Source organism: Rhinatrema bivittatum, chromosome 15, assembly GCF_901001135.1.
Source record: "Rhinatrema bivittatum chromosome 15, aRhiBiv1.1, whole genome shotgun sequence".
NCBI lineage: Eukaryota > Metazoa > Chordata > Amphibia > Gymnophiona > Rhinatrematidae > Rhinatrema > Rhinatrema bivittatum.
In genome coordinates this window covers 80424224-80449778 of record NC_042629.1, presented here as the reverse complement: position 1 = coordinate 80449778, position 25555 = coordinate 80424224, and the positions used below count along the sequence as shown (strand labels likewise).

Here is a 25555-nt window from a genome sequence, read left to right as displayed (position 1 = left end):
AGCATTGAAGGGACAGCACTTCCCGGCACCGATAGCATTAGACAGAACCTCCAACACTCAGGCGTATGGCCCAATACTAAGATTGCCAACTCATCTACTTCCAGTCTGAAAGGCAGCAAACCAGGAAGACTCTATAGTGAGACTCTTACCTCCTGCCACACTGAAGACAACTCCTAAAGCTTTGCAGACGAGTGTTTGAAGGCGAACAATCCCTGGAACCTTCACCCCGTTGAGGTAACATTTCACCTCTGGAATGCCTGAGCCAGCTGCAACAGGCTATAGGGAAACAGTTCAAAGACAAATATCATTAGGAAGTCATCTAGAAGAATGTTCCAGCAATATACTGATACACAGTCTGGACAGGAGAACTGAACTGTACACCCATCCCACCACTATCAGGCCAAGAGAGTCCGTCATCCCTCAGAGCTCAAAGCGTTTGCTCAAGAGATGAGTGCAAGTTTCTATTCCCTTCAAATCTCACACTTGACTCAGCTCTTGGGAGAATAAATCAGACTCCAAACTTACACTTCTGCTGCATCCCATTCCCCTCTTACCTGGATCAAGACAAGGAGGCTGGCAAAGAAGACAAAGATCAAGTTTAGTCCAAGCAGCTCCAAGAGGGATAAGGCAAGGCAGCCCTTCTCACTGCAGTCTTCCACAGCTGCGGCACTGGGTCATGGAAGCAAGGAGTGCAATACAGACAGAACGCCTATGGTGCAGCCGCGTTATTCAGGCAAACCCCCAGCTTTCTCTCCCACCCACCACGCACTGCAAATAGAATACACCTCAGTGCACTATTCCTCGTGCCTGTCACCTGGCATGGCAGAAAGGATACACTTCTGTACCAGATGAAGCTTAAGCTGAGAGAAGAGACGAACAAAAAAATCTACAAACAGCCCCACCTGACAAAGGAAGAAGGGGGAAAGAAAGATCAAGGTATGCTATACGCTACCCAGGCATTTCTCCAATGGTTTCCAACAAATGCACAAACCTTTTCTCCACACAAGTCACTGATCCTCCCCCCCCCCCCCCGAAAACAAAAATCCAAATCAGCTACTGCCCCTGCCTCTCCCACTCTCTCCCCGCGCCAGTGAAACACACCGCTGTCCTCGTTTACTGACGCAAACATTCCCCATTCACTCTTTATACCTTACCAAACCCGTGCAGACTCCAATGGCAAAAACCATTATCCATGTCACAGCCTCATGCTTCCGGGCTTTCTGTTTAAGAACAAGAAGGAGTAAATTAATGTAAACGGCAAAAGAAAATTAGGTCTTACCTTCGATAATTTTCGTTCCTGTAGTACCAAGGATCAGTCCAGACTCCTGGGTTTTGCCTCCCCACCAGCAGATGGCGACAGAGCAAGTTTCAATAGACTCCTCCATATATACCCGAGTGCCACCCACAGTCTGCCAGTATTACGTATTGTCAAAGCAGAATTGTACCAATCAAACCAACTATGTACAGAAACCATCAACCAAACCAAATCACTAACCCCAACTGCAAACCACAGATAGAAACCAGGGAAAACAAGAAAATCTGCAGTCCCGAAAAGGCAGCAATAACAGAAAGACAAACAGCAGACTCTCCATACTTTACCACTGAAAAACGGGCGGGACTCTGGACTGATCCTTGGTACTACAGGAATGAAAATTATCGTAGGTAAGACCTAATTTTCTTTTCCCTGTATGTTCCGGATCAGTCCAGACTCCTGGGATGTACCAGAGCTGCACTTACCTGGGGTGGGAACCGGAGAGGCCCGCTCTGAGCACTCCTTCCCCAAATGTCCCCATACCCGGAGCCTGAACATCCAAACGGTAGTACCGTGAAAAAGTATGCAAAGACTTCCAGGTTGAGCTCTACAAATCTCCTGCGGCGAAATGAAAGAACAGTCAGCCCAGGAAGCCGCCTGAGAACGTGTACAATGCACTCGTTCCCCTATGGGTAAAGGCTTACCTCGCAACAAATAGGCCGAATTTATGGCCTCCTTGAGCCACCGAGCTATAGTGGCCTTCGATGCTATATTCCCTCTCTTGGGACCACTCCAAAGCATGAAGAGATGGTCGGAAACCAGAAACGAATTAGTGACTTTGAAATAATGTAGCAGTGCCCTGCACACATCCAACTTCTGCAAATTCCAAGACAAAGGATCGGACCTGTCCAGATCGGAAAGAGACGGGAGCTCGACAAACTGGTTCAAATGAAAAGTGGAAACCACTTTCGGTAGGAAAGCAGGAACCGTGCGCAAGGAGACCCCCGAATCAGAAATCCGCAGAAACGGTTCACGACAGGACAAGGCCTGGAGCTCCGACACCCTACGAGCGGATACAACCTCTATCAGAAAGCCCACTTTCAAAGTGAGGTCTTTTAGCGTTGCCCGATGCAGAGGTTCAAAAGGTGCAGAACACAAAAGCAGAAAGAACCAAATTCAGATTCCATGACGGGCAGGGCAAATGAATTGGAGGATGCAAATGCTTCGCCCCCTTAAGAAAACGCAACACATCCGGATGCACAGCCAGCGGAGCCCCTTGAATAGGTTCGCGAAAACAACCCAGAGCTGCCACCTGTACCTTCAAGGAACTGCATGATAAACCTTTAGCTAATCCCGCCTGAAGGAAACCTAAAATATCCGAAATGGATGCCTGCATGGGAACCACCTCCCGAGTAACACACCAAGAAGCTGACCCTGCAACTTGACCATGCAATCGGGTGCCAGGAAAACTCGTCCCTGCTGCGTGTCGAACACAGCTCCCAAAAATACCAAGGACTGGGACGGTACAAGATGACTCTTGGCCCTGCTCACGACCCAACCTAGCAATTCCAACAACTGCATTACACATTGCACCACCTTCCGGCAAAGCATTTCCGACTTTGCCCGGATCAGCCAATCGTCCAAATACGGATGCACTAACAACCCCTCTCTGCGGAGCTGCACCGTCACCACCACCATGATCTTGGTAAAGGTCCTGGGGGCTATAGCAAGTCCGAAGGGCAAAGCTTGAAACTGATAGTGCTGACCCAACACCGCAAACCTCAGAAATTTCTGGTGATCCGCACTAGGTGGCACCTCAGGGGTATAGGACAGAGTCCGCGAAGTCTTCTTCTGTCTCCATCTGCTGGTGGGGAGGCAAAACCCAGCTGTCCTGGACTGATCTGGGTACGTACAGGGAACCAAAGACGCCAGAAACTCTCCCGGACGTACCGACGCAGTTACCGATCGTAACGTTTCCATGCAGAACCGTGGAACACGAAGACACCGGTTGACCTGCTTTAAATCGAGAATGGGTCGGAAGGATCCCTTTTTCTTTGGCACGACAAAATAAACGGAGTAATGTCCTTGACGTTGGGCCAACCGAGGAACCGGGACAATGGCGCCAAGATCGCGAAGGTGCTGCAATGTCTGCTGCACTGCCACCCGCTTTGCCACGTAGCCGCAAGGAGATATCAGAAACTGAGGACACGAGGAGCCTCAATCCCGAATTCGCCCAAAATGGTGGGAATAAGGTGGACCACCTTAGGGTCATCACCCTCGACGGCCTGGGACCCTCGACCAGCACTCTGCTTGGGGTCCCCATCTCCCTCTACCACCCCCCCCTCGGAGGCTGGACTGGAGAATCCTGACCCTCTGGGTCCATATCCTCCAAAGACGTATCAGACATGTCCTGTGGAGAAATAGTCCCGACAGGGCGCTTGGCCTTGGCGGCCCCCCCCTTGCCCCTTGGGCTGGTGCCGCTTCCGAGTCCGAGACAGTGAGACAGATAAACTCCCCGTCAGAGCCCTGCTTTATGCTGAGCTTTCGGCCCTTAAAGGCCTTGTGCATGAGCAAGACAAAATCAGACATAAAGGAAGAGGAAGACTCGTCCGAATCCACATGCCCCGGGACCTCCGGTGTAGCTGACCCCCGCCAAGCTGGAGATTTAGGCCTCTGCAGCGATAATGGTGGCAGGAGATTCCTCCCCCCCCCCCCCCCCCCCCACTATTGGAGCCGCTGAAGGGAAGGACGAGAAAATGGCATTGTTTCCCACGCTAATCGGGAGAGGAAGCGAGGGCAGGGCAGCAATGCCCATCGAGATCGTCTGACCGCGAAGGGCCTTCCCCGCCGGGAATGCAGGCGGAACAAAGATCACCGCGGGAAAGCCGACTGCACGCTCGACAGGCCGCCCTGCGCGGCATGAGTCCGCCTCCGGAGAACTGTGCGCCGAGAGATGAAGACGCGCCCGGCCACCCGCTCCCGCGTCGCCGCCAGCGAAAAGTAAAGGAGAGCCCCGACTCAGTACCAAGAGAAACAAAAAAGAAAAAAATTGTTTTGTAAGCTGATCCGGAGTCTGCCGGTCCTAGCGCCGAGGTGGTCTCGTGGGGGTGAGTGATCCGGGCTCCCCGGTATCACCCCAAGCTCAAGTGCACTGGTGTCAACCCCAGGAGGGTCCTCGACCCTGAGCCACAGATGTGCACACTGGGAGGGATAGACCCCTCAGAACTGGACGGCCGTCCTTTGCACCGAGGCTGATTAAAAAAAAAAAGAAGTAAAGTACTAGGACAGACTGAGTGTTGCACCCCCACCATCTGCTGGAAACAGAGTAATACTGGCAGACTGTGGGTGGCACGCGGGTATATATGGTAGAGTCTGTTGAAACTTGCTCTGTCTCCATCTGCTGGTGGGGAGGCAAAACCCAGGAGTCTGGACTGATCCGGTACGTACAGGGAACAGAAAGTTACAAATTCTGTTCCTGCTAACATGGAACAAGAGATAGCACTCCAACAGCTGGCAAGGCCCAAACCTGCAACTTATCCCAACCACCACCAAGTGTGATTGTGGTGCCTGGCATGCTGCACAGGAGAAGGGGAAGAGCTGGGTTAAACAATGGTCCCATGGCCAAGGTACTGTGCAGGGTTGAGGTGGGAAATATTTACAGGCTGGAGACCAGTACGATGTTAAGAGCAAGCCTCACTCCTTCATGCACAAAGTTTATGAACAACTTCACTGTAACCACTTCCAGGATAATCCCCATAAACGCACTAGGCATACAGCACCAATTAGATAAATGAAATATCAGATTATACATACAGAGAATTACATTTAAAAACAGCCATAAAGCTTACCAAAACAATAAAAGGATAATTGGTTCTTACCTGCTAATTTTCATTCCTGTAGTACCACAGATCAGTCCAGACTGCTGGGTTTTGTCTCCCTTCCAGCAGATGGAGACAGAGCAAGTTTCACTGACACTGCTTCATAACCCCTGGTGCCATCTGCAGTTCCTCAGTATTGACCTGTACCCAAGCACAAAACACTTGCAAAACATTTTTCCAACAAGTCTGTATTCCATACTCTGAAAAATTTGTAGATTGTACCAAAAAATTACAGCTGAGCAGACGACTTTCCACCTGTATAGATCGGGCGGGTTCTGGACTGATCTGTGCTACTCAGGGGGCTACCAACAGCACTTTGCCTGGGTGTCTCTATCCAATGCAACACCTTGCTACCAGAGGCCAAGGGGGAAATATGTAAAGCAGAACTCCCCCCCCCCCCAACCCGAAGCCAGGGTAGCACCAGAGCATCAACTCCCTCAGCCTGTATTCTCTTCAGCTGTAAAAGCGAGATGCCTTTGCGTTGAGATGAGTCTCCATAAGAACCACATGGGGTAGCCCCACCTCTCTTGGATGAGCTGCATCGCTGACTTGGACATCTCACTTCCCTGAATCTAGCATCCTGTGACTCAGAAAATCCGCTTGGGCGTTTTAGACACCTGCGAGATGTGACGCCGCTATCCGAAGCAAAGAATTAACTCCTGAGCCTCCTGGACCACCGTTCGACTCTTGGTTCCTCCCTACCGACTGATGTATGCTAAGGTTGTTGCATGGTCTGACAAGCCCCTCACCGATCGGCCTCAAACCAAAGGCAGAAAAGCAAGTAATGCTAACCTCACTGCTCTGGTCTCTAAGAGACTAATATACCAAGAGGCTTCTTCCACTGACCAAGTGCCCTGGGCCGACTGTCGCTCGCACCCTGCTCCCCATCCAGAAAGACTGGCATCGGTAGTAAGAATTACCCAATCTGTAACCTCCAGGTCACCACCACAAACCAGACTGAACGTTAGCAGCCACCAAGACAGACTGTCCCGTGCATAATCCTTGAGCGGTATGGGCATATTACAGTCTGACAACGGATTCCACTGTGCCACAGAGCTCTCTGTAATAGTCGCATGTGTGCAAAGGCCCATGGTACCCACTCCAGCGTTTAAGCCATAGAGCCATTATTGCAGGGTGGTTGAAAGAGGCTATTCGCTCTGCATTTATTAGCCGGGCGATTAGCCGTTCCATGTAAACCGGATTGATTTGTATTTCATACAGGAATTTCGGTATATAAAAATTATAAATAAATAAATAGATCAATCTATCAAGGTCGCCTTGCTCGAGGGGCTAAGGGCGCATTCTACTAGCTCTCAGGCGGCCTCTTGGGCCAAATGTCGTCAAGTTTTCGCCATAGGAGATCTGTAGACTGGCTACTTTCACCAGGCATTACCGCTTAGATGACCAGGCCCCAGAGGCCATGGGTTTTGGGGAAAGTGTACTTCCAGTGGAACTCACAGTCCCATCCTGTTTAGGGAAGCTTTGGTGCATCCCAGGAGTCTGGACTGAACTGGATGCATAACGAGAAAGAAATTGGTTCTTACGTTCTAATTTTCAGATCAGTCCAGAGTTCCCGCTCTCTGGAGGAAAAGGGGAATTGGAGAGTCCGCTCGATCTGTTGTGATTATGGTGAAGAATGGCACAGGGTTTTTGTTAGTCTTACAAAAAGTTGTATGGAAGCGTTTGGTGTTACCAGATTTCCTCTTCCCACTGCTTTTTCAGGGGAGATTAGTTAATTAAGAGGCTCTCTCTTGTTTGTTTTTTTCATCTGGCTTGGGTACAGCTGAATACTGAGGGACCTCAGGTGGCACCTCGGGCTAAGTGGCAGTGCCAGTAAAACCTTCTCTGTCTCCATCTGCTGGAGGATAGGCAAAACCCAAGAGTCTGGACTGATCTGGGTACGTACAGGGAACCAGATGTGAAAGCATTCCTCAAAGGTCTGTGTAAATAGACAAGGTCTTTAGAAGGATAACTCAAACGTTACCCGTCTAAATGGCAAAGCCAGCATTTTAAAAGACTTATGCACCTAAATTCTAGCCAGATAATCAATTATGCAGTTAGAATTATGCAGTTAGAATTATGCAGTTAGAATTATGCAGTTAGAATTATGCAGTTAGAATTATGCAGTTAGAATTATGCAGTTAGAATCAATTATGCAGTTAGAATTTTGTAGTTAACTCCACTGCTCCCCAAAACGCCTCCTGCCCACCGGGGGTGGGCAGGAGGCGTTTTGGGGAGCAGTGGAGTTAACTACAAAAATTAAGTAGCTAATGTCAGTATTCAGAGTTAGCCACTTAACTTTTGTGACTAACTCGGGTCATGCCACTGACTTGTCCAAAAGGTTAGCTGCATAAATTCAGCGACGTGACTGCGCTGCCGAATATATCCTACTAGTTAGCTAGGTAGGTTTATCTGGCTTAACTAGCCAAGCCACTCAGAGGCTAAATATTGCCCCCAAGATTTTTCTGAATATAGCGTAACCTGTCAATAACTATTGGAGAAATTACTTACCTGATAATTTTGTTTTCCTTAGTGTAGACAGATGGACTCAGGACCAATGGGTATAGTGTACTCGTGCTAGCAGTTGGAGACGGATCAGATTTCAATTTGACGTCAGTCCTAGTACATATACCCCTGCAGGAAGTGCAGCACTTCAGTATTCTCCTTGAAAAGCAATTATGGATATACGTATGACTGAAAACTTGGTTAACTTGATTAACTTGAACTGGTTGAATTGGCTATAGCTGGAGACCGCCAGTGCCCTCAACCGAGAAATGTCGACAGCCGGTAGTATGGGTGTCCTAGATGAAGGAAAGCATGGCTTACCCATGAATCACTCGTTCCCGAGGATGTCCCCCGAGAATTCCATGAGTAACGGCAGCTGTGGTTGGGATGCTGAGTCCATCTGTCTATCCTAAGCAAAACGAAATTATCAGGTAAGTAATTTCTCCATTTCCTAGCATGTAGCAGATGGACTCAGGACCAATGGGATGTATAAAAGTTACTCCTGAATCGGGTGGGAGGCTGCCCGTGACCCACTTAGTACTGCCCTTGCAAATGCTGTGTCCTCCCGAGCCTGAACATCCAAGCGGTAAAACCTGGAGGTGGTGTGGATGGAGGATCATGTTGCCGCCCGTCAGATCTTGGCAGGTGACAGCATCTTGGTTTCTGCCCAGGACACTGCCTGGGCTCTGGTGGAATGGGCCTTGACTTGTAAAGGCGATGGCTTGCCTGCTTCTACGTAGGCCGCCTTGATGACTTCTTTGATCCAGCGGGCTATGGTTGCTCGCGAGGCCGCTTCCCCTTGCTTCTTCCTGCTGTGAAGGACGAATAGATGGTCCATCTTTCGTATGGATTCCGACATTTCCAGGTATCTGGATAGGAGTCTGCAGACATTGAGATGGCGTAGAGTTCGAGCTTCTTCTGAATTCTTATGCTCATCTGGCGATGGTAGCGAGATGATTTGGTTGAGATCGAAGTGAGACACCACTTTGGGGAGGAACGACGGAACTGTGCGTAACTGGATGGTTCCCTGGGTGAGTCTGAGGAACGGCTCCCGCCAGGACAATGCTTGTAGCTCGGATATACGATGGGCTGAACAGACTGCCAGCAGGAAGGCTGTCTTCAATGTTAATAGTCAGAGAGACAGGCCGCGGAGAGGTCTGAAGAAGGTTCCCGATAGGAAATCTAGGACCAGGTTGGGGTTCCAAAGAGCCACCGGCCACTTCAGGAGTGATCGGATCTGCTTGACTCCTTTCAGAAAGCAGGAGACATCCGGGTGAGAGGCTATGCTGCCGTTCTCGCTCTTGGTTCCATAGCATAACAATGCGGCCACCTGTACCTTGATGGAGTTGAGAGACAATCTCTTCTGTAGACCGTCCTGCAGGAATTCCAAAATCGCAGGAATTCTGACAGAGCGTGGTATGATGTCGCAGTCCTTGCACCAGGCTTCGAATACTCTCCAAATCCTTATGTTAGGGATGTGGAGAACTTGCGTGCTCGGAGTAGGGTGTCAATTACTGCCCCCGAGTATCCGCTCTTCCTTAGGCGAGTCCTCTCAATGGCCAGACTGTAAGAGAGAAGAGAGCTGGATCCTCGTGGAGAATCGGTCCCTGTTGGAGCAGGTCTCTGTGTGGAGGTAGCAGCAGGGGGCTCCCTGTCAGCAGTCTTCGCATGTCTACGTACCACGGTCTTCTTGGCCAGTCCGGGGCCACTAGGAGTACTGGTCCCCTGTGGTGTTCTATCTTGTGGATGATTGCGCCCAATAGGGGCCACAGCGGGAAGGCATATAACAGAGTCTCCTGTGGCCAGGTCTGTACCAGGGTATCGATTCTCTGGGTCTGGGGTTCCTGCCTGCAGCTGAAGAAACTGGGTACTTGGGCGTTGGACCGGTTTGCCAGGAGGTCCATGGTTGGTGTTCCCCAACGGTTTACTATCAATTGGAATGCTGTGATCAACAGCCTCCATTCTTCTGGATCTAGACTTTCTCTGCTGAGGTAGTCCGCAGCGACGTTGTCTTTCCCGGCAATGTGGATGGCCGAGATCTCTTGCAGATTCAATTCCGCCCATGACATTAGGAGGTCTATTTCCAGAGACACCTGATGGCTTCTGGTTCCTCCCTGACGTTTGATGTAGGCCACTGTTGTGGCGTTGTCCGACATTACTCTGACCACTTTGTCTCAGAGTCTGTGAACGAACCTTGGGCAGGCTAGTCTGACTGCCCGGGCTTCTAGGCAACTGGATGCTCCATCCCGACTCTTCTTCATTCCATTGCCCTTGGGCGGTTAGCTCCTGACAGTGTGCTCCCCATCCTCGTAGGCTGGCACCCGTGGTGAGTAGGATCCAGGTTGGTGAGGATAGTCTCGTTCCCTGGCTCATAGTTGGGCCCGAACTCTGTCCAGGAGCTGAAGCCGTACGGTGTAGTTCTGGGACAGTGGATTCCATCATGATAGTAGTGAGCGTTGTAGGGGTCTCATGTGAGCTCATCCCCATGGCACTACTTCCAGTGTGGATGCCATGAGACCGAAAACTTGTAGGTAATCCCATGCTGTGGGGCGAAGTTCGCTCAACAGGGTTCGTAACTGGGTCATCAGTTTTGATCTCCTTGTCAGTGTCAGGATGACCTTGTCTTGTTTGGTGTCGAACCAGACTCCCAAGTATTCTAGAGATTGGGAGGGCTGCAGGCAGCTCTTGTTTGTGTTGACCACACACCCGAGGCTCTCCAGTAGAGTTTTGACTCTGTTGGTTGCCTGGTGGCTTTCCTCTGGGGATTTCGCTCTGATCAGCCAATCATCTAGATAAGGGTGCATGCGGATTCCTTCCTTCCTCAGTGTTGCTGCCACCACCACTATGATCTTGGTGAACGTCCGGGGTGCAGTGGCTAACCCGAAAGGTAGTGCCCAGAACTGGTAGTGACGGTCCAGGATCACGAAGCATAGAAAACGCTGATGCTCTTGATGGATCGGAATGTGTAGGTAGGCTTCCGACATATCCAGGGATGTAAGGAACTCTCCCGGTTGTAACACCCTTATTACCAAGCGGAGGGTTTCCATGCGGAAGCGAGGAATCTTCAGGTGACGGTTAACTGCCTTGAGGTCCAGGATGGGTCTGAACGTTCCTTCTTTCTTGTGGATGATAAAATAGATGGAATAATGTCCAGTATTTATTTGTTGTGGAGGCACCGGTGTTATAGCCTCTAAGGCTAGCAATCTGGTCAGTGTAGCTTCCACTGCCATCCTCTAGGAAGGGTCGTGGCAGGGAGATTCCACAAACTTGTCCGGAGTGAGGTGGTGGAAATCCAGGTAATATCCCTCTCGAATGATGGATAGGACCCACTTGTCCGAAGTTATCTCGACCCATCTTTGGTAGAATAGGGCAAGTCTGCCCCCTATGGCTTCTTCCTTTGGATGGGTCGGTTGATTTTCATTGTGGGGTGTGGCTGGGGCCAGAGCCTGAGCTGGCTCCCCTTTTGTTGGGCTTGTTCTGAAAGGACTAGCTCCGGCCTGCAGGGCGGGCCGCTTGATATGTGCTTCTATATGGGTTGAAGCACTGTGATCCTCTGCCCCTGGAGGTTCGGGGGAAGGATCGCTGGTTTCTCTTATTCCTGTCCTCTGGTAGCCGCGGCAATGGGATTCACCCCATTTGTTGGCTATTTCTCTAGTTCGCTTCCGAACAGGAGTGTTCCCTTGATAGGCATCCTTGTGAGTCTCATTTTGGAGGAAGCGTTGGGCGACCAGTTTCGGAGCCAGATTTGTCTTCTGGCTGCCATGGCGGATGACACTCTTCTAGCTGCTGTGCGTATCAGATCAGAAGCGGCGTCTGTGAGGAATGATACTGCTGGTTCCAGTGTCTCCCCAGGAGTTCCTGGTCTGTGATAAGCAGGCGCGTGTCACCACGGCACAGCAGGCCGCGATCTGTAAAGACATAGTGGAGACGTCAAAGGACTGTTTGAGGATAGATTCCAGACTTCTGTCTTGAGCATCCTTGAGTACTGCTCCTCCCTCCACTGGGATAGTAGTGCGCCTCGAGACCATGGCATCCACTCTCGGACATAACAGGAGATCTTTGGCGGCTGGGTCCAGAGGGTACATGGCTGCCAGAGCCCAGCCTCCTTTGAATGTAGTTTCTGGGGCATCCCATTCCAGGTCGATTAGTTGCTGGACAGCTTGTAATATTGGGAAATGGCGGGAGGTCTGACGGAGTCCCTCTAATAGTGGGTTCATCTTAGGTTCCCCCGAGGCACTTGTGCCCGGGATGGCAAACTCTTTTAAGCTGTGTGTGACCCAGTCTGGAAGCTCGTCCTTGGTGAAGAAGCGTCTCATGGTTCGGTGGGGCTCTGTCCCCGGAGGGAGTTCCCCTTCCTCCAGGGGTTCTGAATCCTCATCTGAGATGTCCATGTCCCCGAAGGTGGGGCTTCTGGGCGGTGGGATCACTTCCCTGGGCATAGAGGGTCCCGGCATGTTGAGGTCCTCTGGTGGAGCCTGTGGCCGTATTATAGGAGGCCCTGGTTGCATGTGGACGAAGGTTATGCAGACCTTTGAAGAATTCCACCCAGGAAATAGATGCTGGGTCTAGACTAAGGGGCGCCGTGTCCCTGGGGAGCCCCGTTTGGGGGGGGGGCCCGCTGTGCAATGCTAGGTCCGGCACCGGCTGGGGAGGGCCATGAGTTGGATCCCCTAGGGCCTCTTCGCACTGTATACACAGGGCCGTGGCCTCCTCATGCTGGGCAGAAGCCCTGAGCTTTGAGTTTATTTTCCGGTGGCGCCATGGCTTGTGCGCGTAAAATACAGTTGTGCGCTCTGGTGTGCGAAGTTGTGCGCGTAGGCTTGGTGCGCACTCAGAGAGATGTGCATGCTGTTGTGCGCACAGGTCGAAGTTATACGCCTGGCACAGTAAGCGTGTGGCTATGCGCATCACTTGTGCGCACGGTATTTGGGCGCGCGACATTGTGCTCGCCTCTGTGCGCACGGATCGAAACGGTGGACAGGGCGACAAACAAAGCAAAATGGTGACAGCAACCACATGGACAATATGGCGACCACCTCGGAGGGTCTCCACGTGGGAGACCCTCTGATCTGACCGGGGTCTAGCCCTGCTAGGGCAGATCAACCCGGTTGCACAGGTCCCGGCTGGTGACCTGTGCAGCTCCTCGAGCTTCGGAGACTTTTAAATAGATTTCTACCTTACCTTGTCTCGGCGCTTCCCGGTCTCGTTCCGGGCGGTCTCCGGCTGCGGGGGGAGAGGGAAAATACCTTCATCGCCACGCTCGAGGTTGCACCCGCTGCCTCTCAGCCGCACCCGATGTCGGGGGCTAGGTCCCTGCGGAGGGTCGGCCGCCGGACTGAGGCTCACCTCCAAGGGATCGCGGAAATCACCTCGGGAAATCTCAACTGGGGGAGGGACCGAATGGGTGTCACCGCAGGAGAGCGGGGCTTGTCTGTAGAGGTAAAATTTCTTATTTTTGTTTTCTTTGGTAAAATTACTCTAACGCTGTGTGAGCGTGCATAGAGTCCCTACCTGCTATGGAGACGGAAAATACTGAAGAGCTGCACTTCCTGCAGGGGTGACGTCAGATTGAAATCTGATCCGTCTCCAACTGCTATCAGGAGCACGCTATACCCATTGGTCCTGAGTCCATCTGCTACACGCTAGGAAAAACTCCTTTGTTCCAAACAGATACAGCATAAACATCACATGACTCAAATATGGGTTAACTGGACTTTAATTTTGTAAGATTTTTTCCTGACCAGATTGTAGACATCTGAAGGACAGCAGCTCAGTCTCAGTGCAGGACAGGAACCCTGCAGCAGTGACACTTCCTAAGGATTCAAAGAACTGAAAAGGAAAAAGCAGTCCTTAGGATCTCACCTTGCTATCCAGGTTTTCCAGCACTTCCAGGTAAGGGTCATTGATACATCGATCATAATCCAAACTCTGAAAGAGCAGTTCAAGATTAAACAGGCAAACCATAATCTGCTCTAAACAAGCAACAGAAATTCTAACAATTTGGGGGGAGGGGAGAAGATTATACCAGCAGTCCTCAGCTGCTGTTATACCAGAACACACATCACAAGTTCCTACATCCCCTTTGAGAACTGCACAAAAAGATCAGAGATATTAAAACATCAACATTATGGATAGCAACAATATGCACAAAATGAGAAAATCTGTACAGCAAAAATACTATAACTGCACTTCTAAAAACTTCACCTCTACACTTTAATTTCTAGGTATAATGATGGGACAGAGGGTAAAGTCCTTCATAGGTTATGTAGTACAGAGCCATCTCCAGTTATACTGTACCCTGATGCTGCTCCATTTGCTGTACAGCTCTAGTCATTAAGCACAGAAAGATGGGAAGACACCGACTGAGTGACAAGAAACTAAGCAAATTTGTAAAGTCTGCTGAGTGCAGGAAATATTTTCCCCCCACCTCATAATCCTTACGTGGAAGGATTTCCTCATCCCCCTCATGTGTTTCTCCAAGGATAGTCTGAAAAAAATAAGATTCAGTGTCAGAAGAATTTTCCGTGGAAACCTGTTGCTGTCACATATTTGTTTACTGATCAATGAAAGGTGAGGAGAGCAGCAAGCTGCAAGGATGAGAGAGAAAGATGCTATGCTGTATGCAGGAGCCTGCAGAGTCCATGGCAGAATATCCATACCAGTCACAGGAAAGACAGGTAGGATGGGCGTACACAGAAGAATCTTTGCAGGTTCTTCTACCTTTCTTTGGGCTAAGGTGCACCTTCCAGACTCATTCTTTTATTCAAGCCACTGCTATTAATTGCATCAGTAGTATGGGATCTTCTTAGTGTTTGGGTAATTGCCAGGTTCTTGTGGCCTGGATTGGCCACTGTTGGAAACAGGATGCTGGGCTTGATGGACCCTTGGTCTGACCCAGCATGGCAATTTCTTATGTTGTCAAGATGTGAACTGTGAAAGGTCTGAAAGAGTCATTTACACTCAGGGCTGCTAATTCCATCCAAGTAGCTCCTACAGTGCACTGGGACCCAAGGAAGAAGGGAACAATTTGCAGCAGCTCCTGAATCTTCTGAGGTGGACCCCCTCCCAAACACTCTGCTATCTCTTTCCCAGATTCTCTCTCGAGGGCCCTTCATTTGAACTTATGGCACTGTATACACAAGTATTGACCTTTGGAGAATTTTTATTTATTTATTTATTTATTTTTAATTTTTATATACCGGAATTCCTGTATGCAATACAAATCAGTCCGGTTTACAAGTAACGAAAAGGTTGCCCTGGTCTAGGAGGTTAGACTGTGGTTTTTTACATAGAACAATAACAATCAACTATTGAACATTATTACAAGGAACAGTGAAAGTAACAATAGTATTTAACAAACAGATAATATTATTATAACATTATTTGTGTTCACATTTTACAAGGAACTTTAGTAGCGTATATAGTCTGCAAGTAATCGGTTAAATAATATAATATGAGAAGGATGACTTAAATAAATAGATATTGAGAATAATCATGTTAGAATAATCATGTTAGAAACATAGAAATGTGACAACAGGAAAAGCCATCCACACCAATTATTTAGCTCTATAATCCCTACCACTCCCTCAGAAATCCTCTCACTCCCTCAGAAATCCTCTGTGCTTGTCTCAGGCTTTCTTGAATTTAGATAGTGTCTTCTTCTCCACCCCCACAGAGGCTATCCATGCATCCCCCATTTCCTAAGATTACTCTTCAGTCTACCCCCTTTCACCCTCATTGCATGATCCCTCATTATAGAGCCTCTTTTCCACTGAGAGTCCCACTTCAGGTGCATAGAAACCTTGAAGGTATTTAAATGTCTATAAGAATTACCTCAAAAAGCTCAAAGTTTGATTCTTAACTTTTGATTTATACTTTCCCTTTCATGCTTTTTTTTTTTTTTGTACATAGTGTTTGTCAGCTGAGTTTGATAGAGAACTGTATATGGAGTCCTTTTGATGCATGGGAAGGGTTAGATGAGGGGCAGTGGGATTTTGGATCTCTCTCTACTCTTACATTTCTGTACAGTATATGAAAGGGAAAATCACATAATGTATGATGTGGATGTACATACATTGTTGCTTCTAATAAAAAAAGATTTGAATTAAATATTTATCATATCTTCCCTATCTTGCCTTTCCTCTAGGTATACATGTTTAGATCTTAAGTCTGTCCCCATCTGCTTGGGCAAAAAGACTACTGACCATTACAGTAGCCATTCTCTGGAGCGACTCCAGCCTGTTTATATCCTTTTGAAGGTGCGGTCTCCAGAATTACACACAGTATTCCACACGAGGTCTCAGCAGGGACCTGTACAGGGGCAATATCACCTCCCTTTTTCTGCTGACCATTCCTCTCCCTATGCAGCCAAACATGTTTTTGGCTGTTTGGCCATTGTGAGATTATCAGATACAATGACCTCCAGATCCCGCTCTTTTTTTCTGCTTATTTATTAAGAACACTTGTAAAACCACATAATAAACATGTTCTAAGCATTGTATGGTGCTACATAAACAAATTAAATTACAGTAAAAACAAAAACCTAGTTCAAGCCAAAATCTTTAAATAAAGAAATTAAATACAAACAGAATTTTATCCCCTATACTGCACCTCTCCCTTGGGTTTTTGCAGCCCAAATGCATGACCCTGCATTTATAATAAATCTTAGCTGTTAGTCTAGACCATTCCCAAGCTTCCCTCAGCATGTTTTCCACACCTTCCTGGCTATCTACCTTGTTGAAGACTTTGATATCATCTGGAAAAAAAGCCAAAACCTTTCCAGACAATCTTTTTACAATGTCACTTGTAAAAATGTTGAACTATTGTTGCTGATAATTTTTTTCTGTTAAAGTATTTTCAGGATGGTGTTATGTGGGAGTAGCAGTTACAACTAAGGCTTTAATGTGTATTTTTAGATTTGAGCTTTTAATTATTTTTTAAGTATTTTCAATTTGTCCTATCGTTTGTATTAAATGTGACAATTGTGGACAACTGTAAACCACCCAGACAATAAGATAGATGGTATGGAAATTTGGTATATGAAAAGAAGTGGTCCAGAGGGCAATCTCTGCCACAAATCCTTAGTAACGTCCCCTTCCTCCATTTACCACTACCCGTTGTCATCTCCCATGCAGTCAGTTTCTAACCCAGTCAGACACTCTAGGATCCAAAACAAAAGCGCTCAAATTATTTATGTCTTCTGTGCAGAACCAAGGCAAAGGCCTTGCTGAAATCCACACACACTACGTCTAGCATCTCCCCCTGATCCAATACAAGGAACCACAGCTCGCAGTGAGCACAGGCCTTTCGCACCACTGAAAGGAAAATAACGAGGTTTCGGATCATATAATAAGTGAAAGGTGAAGGAACACAGAGCGTGGGAGATGAAAGCAGAGGAAGAAGGAACGCCAGAATTTGTACTAAGCGGGAGGGGACGCTCGCCCCTCGCGCCTCACCAGCTCCTCGGGGGTGCGGCTCTCCCGCTCTCCGCAGCAGCAGCAGCAGCAGCAGCACCTCTCCCCGCAACCCGCCATCAGCTCCAACTCACGTGACCGCAAGCCGTCAGGTGGACATGGCCAGAATCACATGGCAGGGAACGTACGCTGGGTCCACAGCGGCACGTGATGGGGGCACGGCGTAGCTTTGAGGCTCTCATGGGCGACGCCATATTTCTGAGTCGCTCCTGAGCAGCCAGTGAGGTGCTTTCTCCGCAGCTCGCGCGGCTTACGGATCAGGTGACTTCTTATTCCAGCTGTCAGTGACGTCACCCCGCTCTTCTGGCTGGAGCACGCGGCGGCGTAACTGGAGGGAGCGCAGCTTGGAGAGGGGAGCATGGGCCGCTAACGGGGAGGCGATTGGTCAAAGAAGGAGCTTCAAAGGGGCGTCGCGGCCAGGTAACGAGGCAGCGAGGATGGGTGTGGGGCGTCCGGGACGGGGGAGAGAGGGAACCGGGCAGAGAGGATGGGTGTGGGGCGTCCGGGACGGGGGGAGAGAGGGAACCGGGCAGAGAGGATGAGTGTGGGGCGTCCGGGACGGGGGGAGAGAGGGAACCGGGCAGAGAGGATGGGTGTGGGGCGTCAGGGACGGGGGAGAGAGGGAACCGGGCAGAGAGGATGGGTGTGGGGCGTCCGGGACGGGGGAGAGAGGGAACCGGGCAGAGAGGATGAGTGTGGGGCGTCCGGGACGGGGGAGAGAGGGAACCGGGCAGCGAGGATGGGTGTGGGGCGTCAGGGACGGGGGAGAGAGGGAACCGGGCAGAGAGGATGGGTGTGGGGCGTCAGGGACGGGGGAGAGAGAGAACCGTGAAGCGAGGATGGGTGTGGGGCCGTCAGGGACGGGGGAGAGAGAGAGAACCGGGCAGAGAGGATGGGTGTGGGGCGTCCGGGACGGGGGAGAGAGGGAACCGGGCAGAGAGGGATGGGTGTGGGGGCGTCAGGGACGGGGGAGAGAGGGAACCGGGCAGAGAGGATGGGTTGTGTGGGGCGTCCGGGACGGGGGAGAGAGGGAACCGGGCAGAGAGGATGAGTGTGGGGCGTCCGGGACGGGGGAGAGAGGGAACCGGGCAGAGAGGATGGGTGTGGGGCGTCCGGGACGGGGGAGAGAGGGAACCGGGCAGAGAGGATGAGTGTGGGGCGTCCGGGACGGGGGAGAGAGGGAACCGGGCAGCGAGGATGGGTGTGGGGCGTCAGGGACGGGGGAGAGAGGGAACCGGGCAGAGAGGATGGGTGTGGGGCGTCAGGGACGGGGGAGAGAGAGAACCGGGAAGCGAGGATGGGTGTGGGGCGTCAGGGACGGGGGAGAGAGAGAACCGGGCAGAGAGGATGGGTGTGGGGCGTCCGGGACGGTGGAGAGAGGGAACCGGGCAGAGAGGATGGGTGTGGGGAGTCAGGGACGGGGGAGAGAGGGAACCGGGCAGAGAGGATGGGTGTGGGGCGTCAGGGACGGGGGAGAGAGAGAACCGGGAAGCGAGGATGGGTGTGGGGCGTCAGGGACGGGGGAGAGAGAGAACCGGGCAGAGAGGGAGGGGTGTGGGGCGTCAGGGACGGGGGAGAGAGAGAACCGGGAAGCGAGGATGGGTGTGGGGCGTCAGGGACAGGAGGAGAGAGAACCGGGCAGAGAGGATGGGTGTGGGGCGTCAGGGACGGGGGAGAGAGGGAACCGGGCAGAGAGGATGGGTGTGGGGCGTCAGGGACGGGGGAGAGAGAACCCGGGCAGAGAGGATGGGTGTGGGGCGTCAGGGACGGGGGGAGAGAGGGAACCGGGCAGAGAGGATGGGTGTGGGGCGTCAGGGACGGGGGAGAGAGGGAACCGGGCAGAGAGGATGGGTGTGGGGCGTCAGGGACGGGGGAGAGAGAGAACCGGGCAGAGAGGATGGGTGTGGGGCGTCAGGGACGGGGGAGAGAGGGAACCGGGCAGAGAGGATGGGTGTGGGGCGTCAGGGACGGGGGAGAGGGAGAACCGGGCAAGAGAGGATGGGTGTGGGGCGTCAGGGACGGGGGAGGAGAGGGAACCGGGCAGAGAGGATGGGCGTCAGGACGGGGGAGAGAGGGAACCGGGCAGCGAGGATGGGTGTGGGGCGTCCAGGACGGGGGGTGAGAGAGAACCGGGCAGAGAGGATGGGTGTGGGGCGTCCAGGACGGGGGAGAGAGGGAACCGGGCAGAGAGGATGGGTGTGGGGCGTCCAGGACGGGGGGTGAGAGGGAACCGGGCAGAGAGGGATGGGTGTGGGGCGTCAGGGACGGGGGGTGAGAGGGAACCGGGCAGAGAGGATGGGTGTGGGCGTCAGGGACGGGGGAGAGAGGGAACCGGGCAGAGAGGATGGGTGGTGGGGCGTCAGGGACGGGGGAGAGAGGGAACCGGGCAGAGAGGATGGGTGTGGGCGTCAGGGACGGGGGAGAGAGAGAACCGGGCAGCGAGGATGGGTGTGGGGCGTCAGGGACGGGGGAGAGAGGGAACCGGGCAGCGAGGATGGGTGTGGGGCGTCAGGGATGGGGGGGGGGGAGAGAACCGGGCAGAGAGGATGGGTGTGGGGCGTCAGGGACGGGGGGGGGGGGGGGAGAGAACCGGGCAGAGAGGATGGTGGTGGGGCGTCAGGGACGGGGGGGGGGGGAGAGAACCGGGCAGTGAGGATGGGTGTGGGGCGTCGGGGGGGGGGGTTGATACGGCAGAGAGGATGGGTAGGGGTTATCAGTGGGAAGGGAGAGATGTAATGGGGCACAGGGAATGAGGGTAGAATAGGGGGGAGTGGGGCTGATGAAGGAAGTTAGGGCATACATTTCAGGGAAGATCAGTAAGGGGCAGGGGGATTGAGGTAATGAGGCAGAAAGGGGGTGGTATGTTGGGGGGGGGGGGAGAGAAAGGTAACGAGAGAGAGGATGGGGGGCATCAGGGACGGGGGGGGGGGGGGGGAGATGTAACTAGCAGGATGGGTGTGAGGGATGGGGAGAGAGGGAGCCAGGCAGTGAGGATGGGTAGGGGTTATCAGTGGGAAGGTAGAGAGATGTAATGGGGCACAGGGAATGAGGGGAGAATAGGGCTGATGAAGGAAGTTAGGGCATGCACTTCAGGGAAGATGAGTAAGGGGCGGGGGAGCGAGGTATATGTAGATGGCCTCATTGGATTAACAGGGGCAGGTAACAGTTCTTGCTGCAGGACAGTTTAAGGCAAAGCATATTTCTCCCTTTTGCTGCAATTTTTAAGTATTCTGTGTATGAAATAGAAACATTCTTACTACTCTGTGTATGTAATAGTATTACATATTAGTAGTATTACATAGTAGTATGTAATACTACTAATATGTAATACTACTATTCTGTGTATGAAATAGAAACATTCTTACTACTCTGTGTATGTAATAGTATTACATATTAGTAGTATTACATATTAGTAGTATGTAATACTACTAATATGTAATACTACTATTCTGTGTATGAAATAGAAACATTCTTACTACTCTTCTGTGTATGTAATACTACTATTAGTATGTATTAGTATGTATTAGTATGTAATACTACTATTAGTATGTATTAGTATGTAATAGTAGTATTACATATTAGTAGTATTACATAGTAGTAGTATGTAATACTACTACTATGTAATACTACTAATATGTAGTATGTGTATGAAATGGAAACATTCTTACTACTCTTCTGTGTATGTAATACTACTATTAGTATGTATTAGTATGTAATACTACTATTAGTATGTAATACTAGTATTACATATTAGTAGTATTACGTATTAGTAGTATGTAATACTACTATTAGTATGTATTAGTATGTATTAGTATGTAATACTACTATTAGTATGTATTAGTATGTAATACTAGTATTACATATTAGTAGTATTACATACTACTAATATGTAATACTACTAATAGTATTACATATAATAGTATTACATACTACTAATATGTAGTATGTGTATGAAATGGAAACATTCTTACTACTCTTCTGTGTATTTAATACTACTATTAGTATGTATTAGTATGTAATACTACTAGTATTACATATTAGTAGTATTACATATTAGTAGTATGTAATACTACTAATATGTAATACTACTATTCTGTGTATGAAATAGAAACATTCTTACTACTCTTCTGTGTATGTAATACTACTATTAGTATGTATTAGTATGTAATACTACTATTAGTATGTAATACTAGTATTACATATTAGTAGTATTACGTATTAGTAGTATGTAATACTACTATTCTGTGTATGAAATAGAAACATTCTTACTACTCTTCTTCTTCTCCTAGTTCCAATTTCCCTTGTTTTATTGTAACTTACTTTTCTGCCTCTTAACACTTGTTTATCTGTCAGTTATCACTCCCCTTGTTTTATGTAAACCAGCATGATGTGATTTTATCATGAATGCCGGTATAAAAAAGCTTTAAATAAATAAACAAGAAATCAGCAGTTATAAATATATGAAGAAAGCTTATCTAAGATCATTCGACCTCTGCCTTCAGAAGGCACAGGTTTTTGGCCTGATTCCCCCTAGCCACAGATTGGAAGAGAGGCTCTTCCTTTTGCAGGCAAGTCTTATTCCGTTATCTGGGGAGGTTGTGCTGGATTGAGGGCCCCAGAGACACTTTATAATCTACTTAGTATGAAATGATTTTTTTCACAGCAGTGTCCTCCTCAGCAGAACAGCACTGCAGAGAGCGTTTGGTAATGTTGTGGGCAGGATAGCTCTGTTTATGCTCCTCTTTACTGGTACCAGTGTGTGCAGCCGAATAGTCTGCTGTTAAGAGAGTTCCAGGAATAGAAAGAAAAACGTCTGCTGTCAGATTTCATCAAGAGCTATTTTGGTTTTAACTAAACCAGCACAAACCTGTTGCCAGCTATAACCATCAATGCACTGGACATTGCTCTGTCCTGCTGAATCTGGATTATAGAAAAATAGAATATGAGAGCAGATAATGAGGTCGGGGCCCATCTCGTCGATTTTCCTCTCTTACTGTGTTACCATAGACCAGCTTTTCTCTCACTTCCCACAACTTAGGCTTCTCCGTGCTTTGTCCAGGCTCTTTCTATCCTGACTACCTCCTTTCAGCTTTATATCATAAACCCTTCTTCCTGTACATACCCAGATCAGTCCAGACTCCAGGGTTTTGCTGCTCTTCCAGCAGAGGGAGACAGAGAAAGTTGCACAGACACTGCCATATAACCTTCTTCTATTATTAATTAATTTATTGGTTTTCTATACTGACATTCATATTTTATTATTTATTTAAGTTCTTTTAATATACCGATGCTCAAGACCAAGTCTTATCGTACCGGTTTACAATGAAACAAGGGGAAACCATTTAACAACCTACATTTACTTACCTTAGTCTATGTGCCTATTTGTAAACCGTTGCGATGGTATATAACTTAGCGACGGTATAAAAGGTTTTTAAATAAATAAACAACTGTATAGAAGATAAAGTTACATTAAACAGGGAGCAAAAAACAAGGGCTTAGGAAGACAGGACAGATTTCAAGCTAATATAACTGTAGAGTACTGAAAATAGTCATCAACAAAGACAATTAAGTAGCGAGACAAATCAAGGTTAACACAATTCAGTGAGTTCGGCAGGTAATTTATCATACGTAATTATTAGGAATTAAATTTCTTGTGGAGGGAGGAACAGGGGAGGTGAGCGGGGTGGGGGAGGAGAAAGGGAATGGCTAGGAAGGTGAAAAGACAATATTGGTTGATAGAGGCTCTATGAGCGAACAGCCAGGTTTTCAGTTTCTTTCTGAAAGATAGATGGCATTGTTCCTGACGTATATCTGGGGGGGGGAGAGTTCCAATGGAGTGGACCCGCTGTCGAAAGTGCTCGTTTATGGATGGAGTTGTGGACCAAGAGTTTGCTTGGGGGAGCCTGGAGAGAGCCTTTGTATGCGGATCTGATCGGCCTTGTGGAGGCAGGAAGTTCGAGGGGGATGGCGAGTTGGAGTGAGGATTGCTGGTAGACAGATTTGTGAATGATGGTGAGAGTCTTGAAAAGTATTCTATAGTGGATCGGTAGCCAGTGTAGGATTTTTAGAATTGGAGTGATGTGGTCTTTATGACGCGAGTTAGTAAGAATCCTGGCTGCAGCGTTTTGCAGCATCATAGACAAATATCACATCGTGTACAGTTTATTTATAAATGCCCTATTAAAAGCATTTGAATAAAAGACAATCAGCAGAATAAAATACATAAGATTATTAAAAAAAATATTTATAATGTTGAACACATCTTAAAATTATAAAAGAAACTAAAATTAATAGTGAAGTAAGAATTTTAAAATGGAATTAAAGGACTTTGCTTAAGGAAAGGCTTGTTGAAAAAGCCATATTTTGAGTCCTCTCTTGAAGGCTTTACTATTTGCCTGAAGTCGTATGTCTTGTGGAAGTGAGTTCCATAATAGCAGTCCGGCGATAGAAAGTGCTCTTTCTCTTGTAATGTGTTCAAATGTGCCGATTTTGGGGAAGGAACTGGTAAGGATCCATTATTTGCTGACCTTGTGGAAACAAGAAAACTAGAAGTATAATATATATTATATACAGTTTCCTAGCGTGTAGCAGATGGACTCAAAACAAGTGGGTATAGTGTGCTCGTGCTAGCAGTTGGAGACTGATCTGACGTCAGCACCGGTACATATACCCCCACAGGAAGTAAAGCAATTCAGTAATTTCCGTCTCCAAAGCAGTTTGGAGTTCCTTCACGCTCGCTGAGCGTTCTTCCAAATTCTAGCGACTAAATTCCTAGACGATATCTACTAACGACGAGCCCCACATTCCTGCGGTGATACCAGTTGGTCCCTCCCCCAGTTGAGTTTCCCGAGGTGATTTCCATGGTCCCTCGGAGGTAAGTGCCTCGGTCCGGTGGCCGACTCGCGGCAGGGACCCAGCCCCCCGAGCGAGAAGGGCTCGGGCGCGGCCTAGAGGCAGCCTCGGTCCCGGTGTGGACTTGGCCCCCGAGCGAGACGAGTTCGGGCGTGGCCTAGAGGCAGCGGGTACACCTCCTCGAGCGCAGCGGTGAAGGTACTCGCCCTCTCCCCCCGCAGCCGGAGACCGCCCGGGTTGCAGCCGGGAAGCGCCGAAGACAAGGTAAGGCGTATATATTTACTTGTTGGTCTCCGAGGATCCGAGGAGAAGCAGTGTGTGCCTCTGGGGCGGCCAGTTAAGTAGGCCGCCATTTCGTCTGCCTGCTCGCCATCATCTTCTACCTGAAGTGTCCCGCCTATTGCTACGCGCACGGCAATAGGCGTCCGTTGCTACGAGCACGGCGATAGGCGCCCGTTGCTAGGCGCAAGTTCTTAGGCGCTCGTTATAAGCTCCCGTTTATAGGCGCACTATTTTAGGCGCACATTGTTAGGCACGCGTTGCTGAGCGCTGGTTTCAGGCGCCTGCTTTTCGCGCACAGCGCAGACTCTTATTGAGTTCACCGGCGGCATGGAGCGTAAGAGTGACCAGGCTTCGGCAGTGCCGGCACCTCCAGAATCAGGCATCAATCTCTGCTCTGCATGCAACCTCAGGGCCACACAGAATGAGGATGCAGACTCCCTATGTGCCCAATGTGAAGAGGCCCTGGGAGTCCCGGGCCAGGGCTGGTCACAGCCCAGCGTTCTTGCCGGTTCCTCAGGGAACACTCCGGAGCCAGCAAGCAGCAGGGAGCAGCCAGTGAACCAGGGGGGCCTGGTTCCCATGCGGCCAGATATGGCTTCGATCTCCTGGGTGGCGTTATTCAAAGGGATTCATACCTTTGTCACGATGCAGTCAGCTCCCCGATCGGGTCCGTACGTCCAGAATGACCCGGCCCCTGGACCCTCGCGGCCTAGGCACGGCCACTCACTACCTGATAGCCCCAATTATGGGGATTCCGACTACCCGGCAGAAGAAGATGAGCCCCCCCCCCCCCGAGGAGGGAGAGCTTCCCTCGGGGGTAGAACCTTATCGGACCATGCGGCGCTTCTTTCCCAGAGCGGATCTTCCAGACCTGATCTCGCAATGCCTGTCGGAACTGGTCCTTCCGGGCCATGACACCACAGGGGAACCTAGAGTGAACCCCCTGTTAGAGGGCCTGCGCCAAACTTCTCACCACTTTCCCCTCCTACAAGTGGCACAGCAGCTAATCGATCTGGAATGGGCTGCACCGGAGGCTCCATTCAAGGGGGGTCGGGCCTTGGCTGGCATGTACCCCTTAGCAATACGAAAGACGGACCATCTGTTCGTTCTACACAGCGGGAAGAAGCAAGGGGAAGCGGCCTCACGGGCAACTATCGCCCGCTGGGTCAAAGAAGTTATCAAGGTGGCCTACGTAGACGCGGGAAAATCACCACCTCTACAGGTCAAGGCTCACTCTACCAAGAGCGCAAGCTGCCTCTTGGGCAGAAACTCGGATGCTGTCGCCTGCTGAGATCTGTAAGGCGGCGACGTGG

The 25555-nt window shown here is 49.9% G+C and overlaps 2 protein-coding genes across 5 annotated transcripts in view; one reads left to right on the top strand and one right to left on the bottom strand.

The window, feature by feature from the left end:
* CLCN6 (chloride voltage-gated channel 6) overlaps positions 1-17253 on the bottom strand; it is a 93518-nt gene extending 76265 nt beyond the window's left edge. The window contains exons 1-7 of one of the 4 annotated variants that reach the window (XM_029577828.1): positions 17091-17253; positions 14063-14122; positions 13498-13563; positions 1155-1220; positions 836-902; positions 555-661; positions 150-276 (exon numbers count right to left, since the gene is read on the bottom strand). In XM_029577828.1, the coding sequence (XP_029433688.1) occupies positions 150-276; positions 555-661; positions 836-902; positions 1155-1220; positions 13498-13563; positions 14063-14122; positions 17091-17168 (571 nt within the window). In that variant the 5' untranslated portion in view covers positions 17169-17253. Of the gene's footprint in view, positions 1-149; positions 277-554; positions 662-835; positions 903-1154; positions 1221-13376; positions 13465-13497; positions 13564-14062; positions 14123-17090 lie in introns of all 4 variants that reach the window. The other 3 variants (XM_029577825.1, XM_029577826.1, XM_029577827.1) reach the window with 3 other exon arrangements.
* Positions 17254-17356: 103 nt separating this feature from the next.
* Positions 17357-25555, top strand: part of MTHFR (methylenetetrahydrofolate reductase) — a 62964-nt gene continuing 54765 nt past the window's right edge. Inside the window, exon 1 of the mRNA XM_029577830.1 lies at positions 17357-17528. The gene's annotated coding sequence lies outside the window, so the exon portion shown is untranslated. The remainder of the gene's footprint in view (positions 17529-25555) is intronic.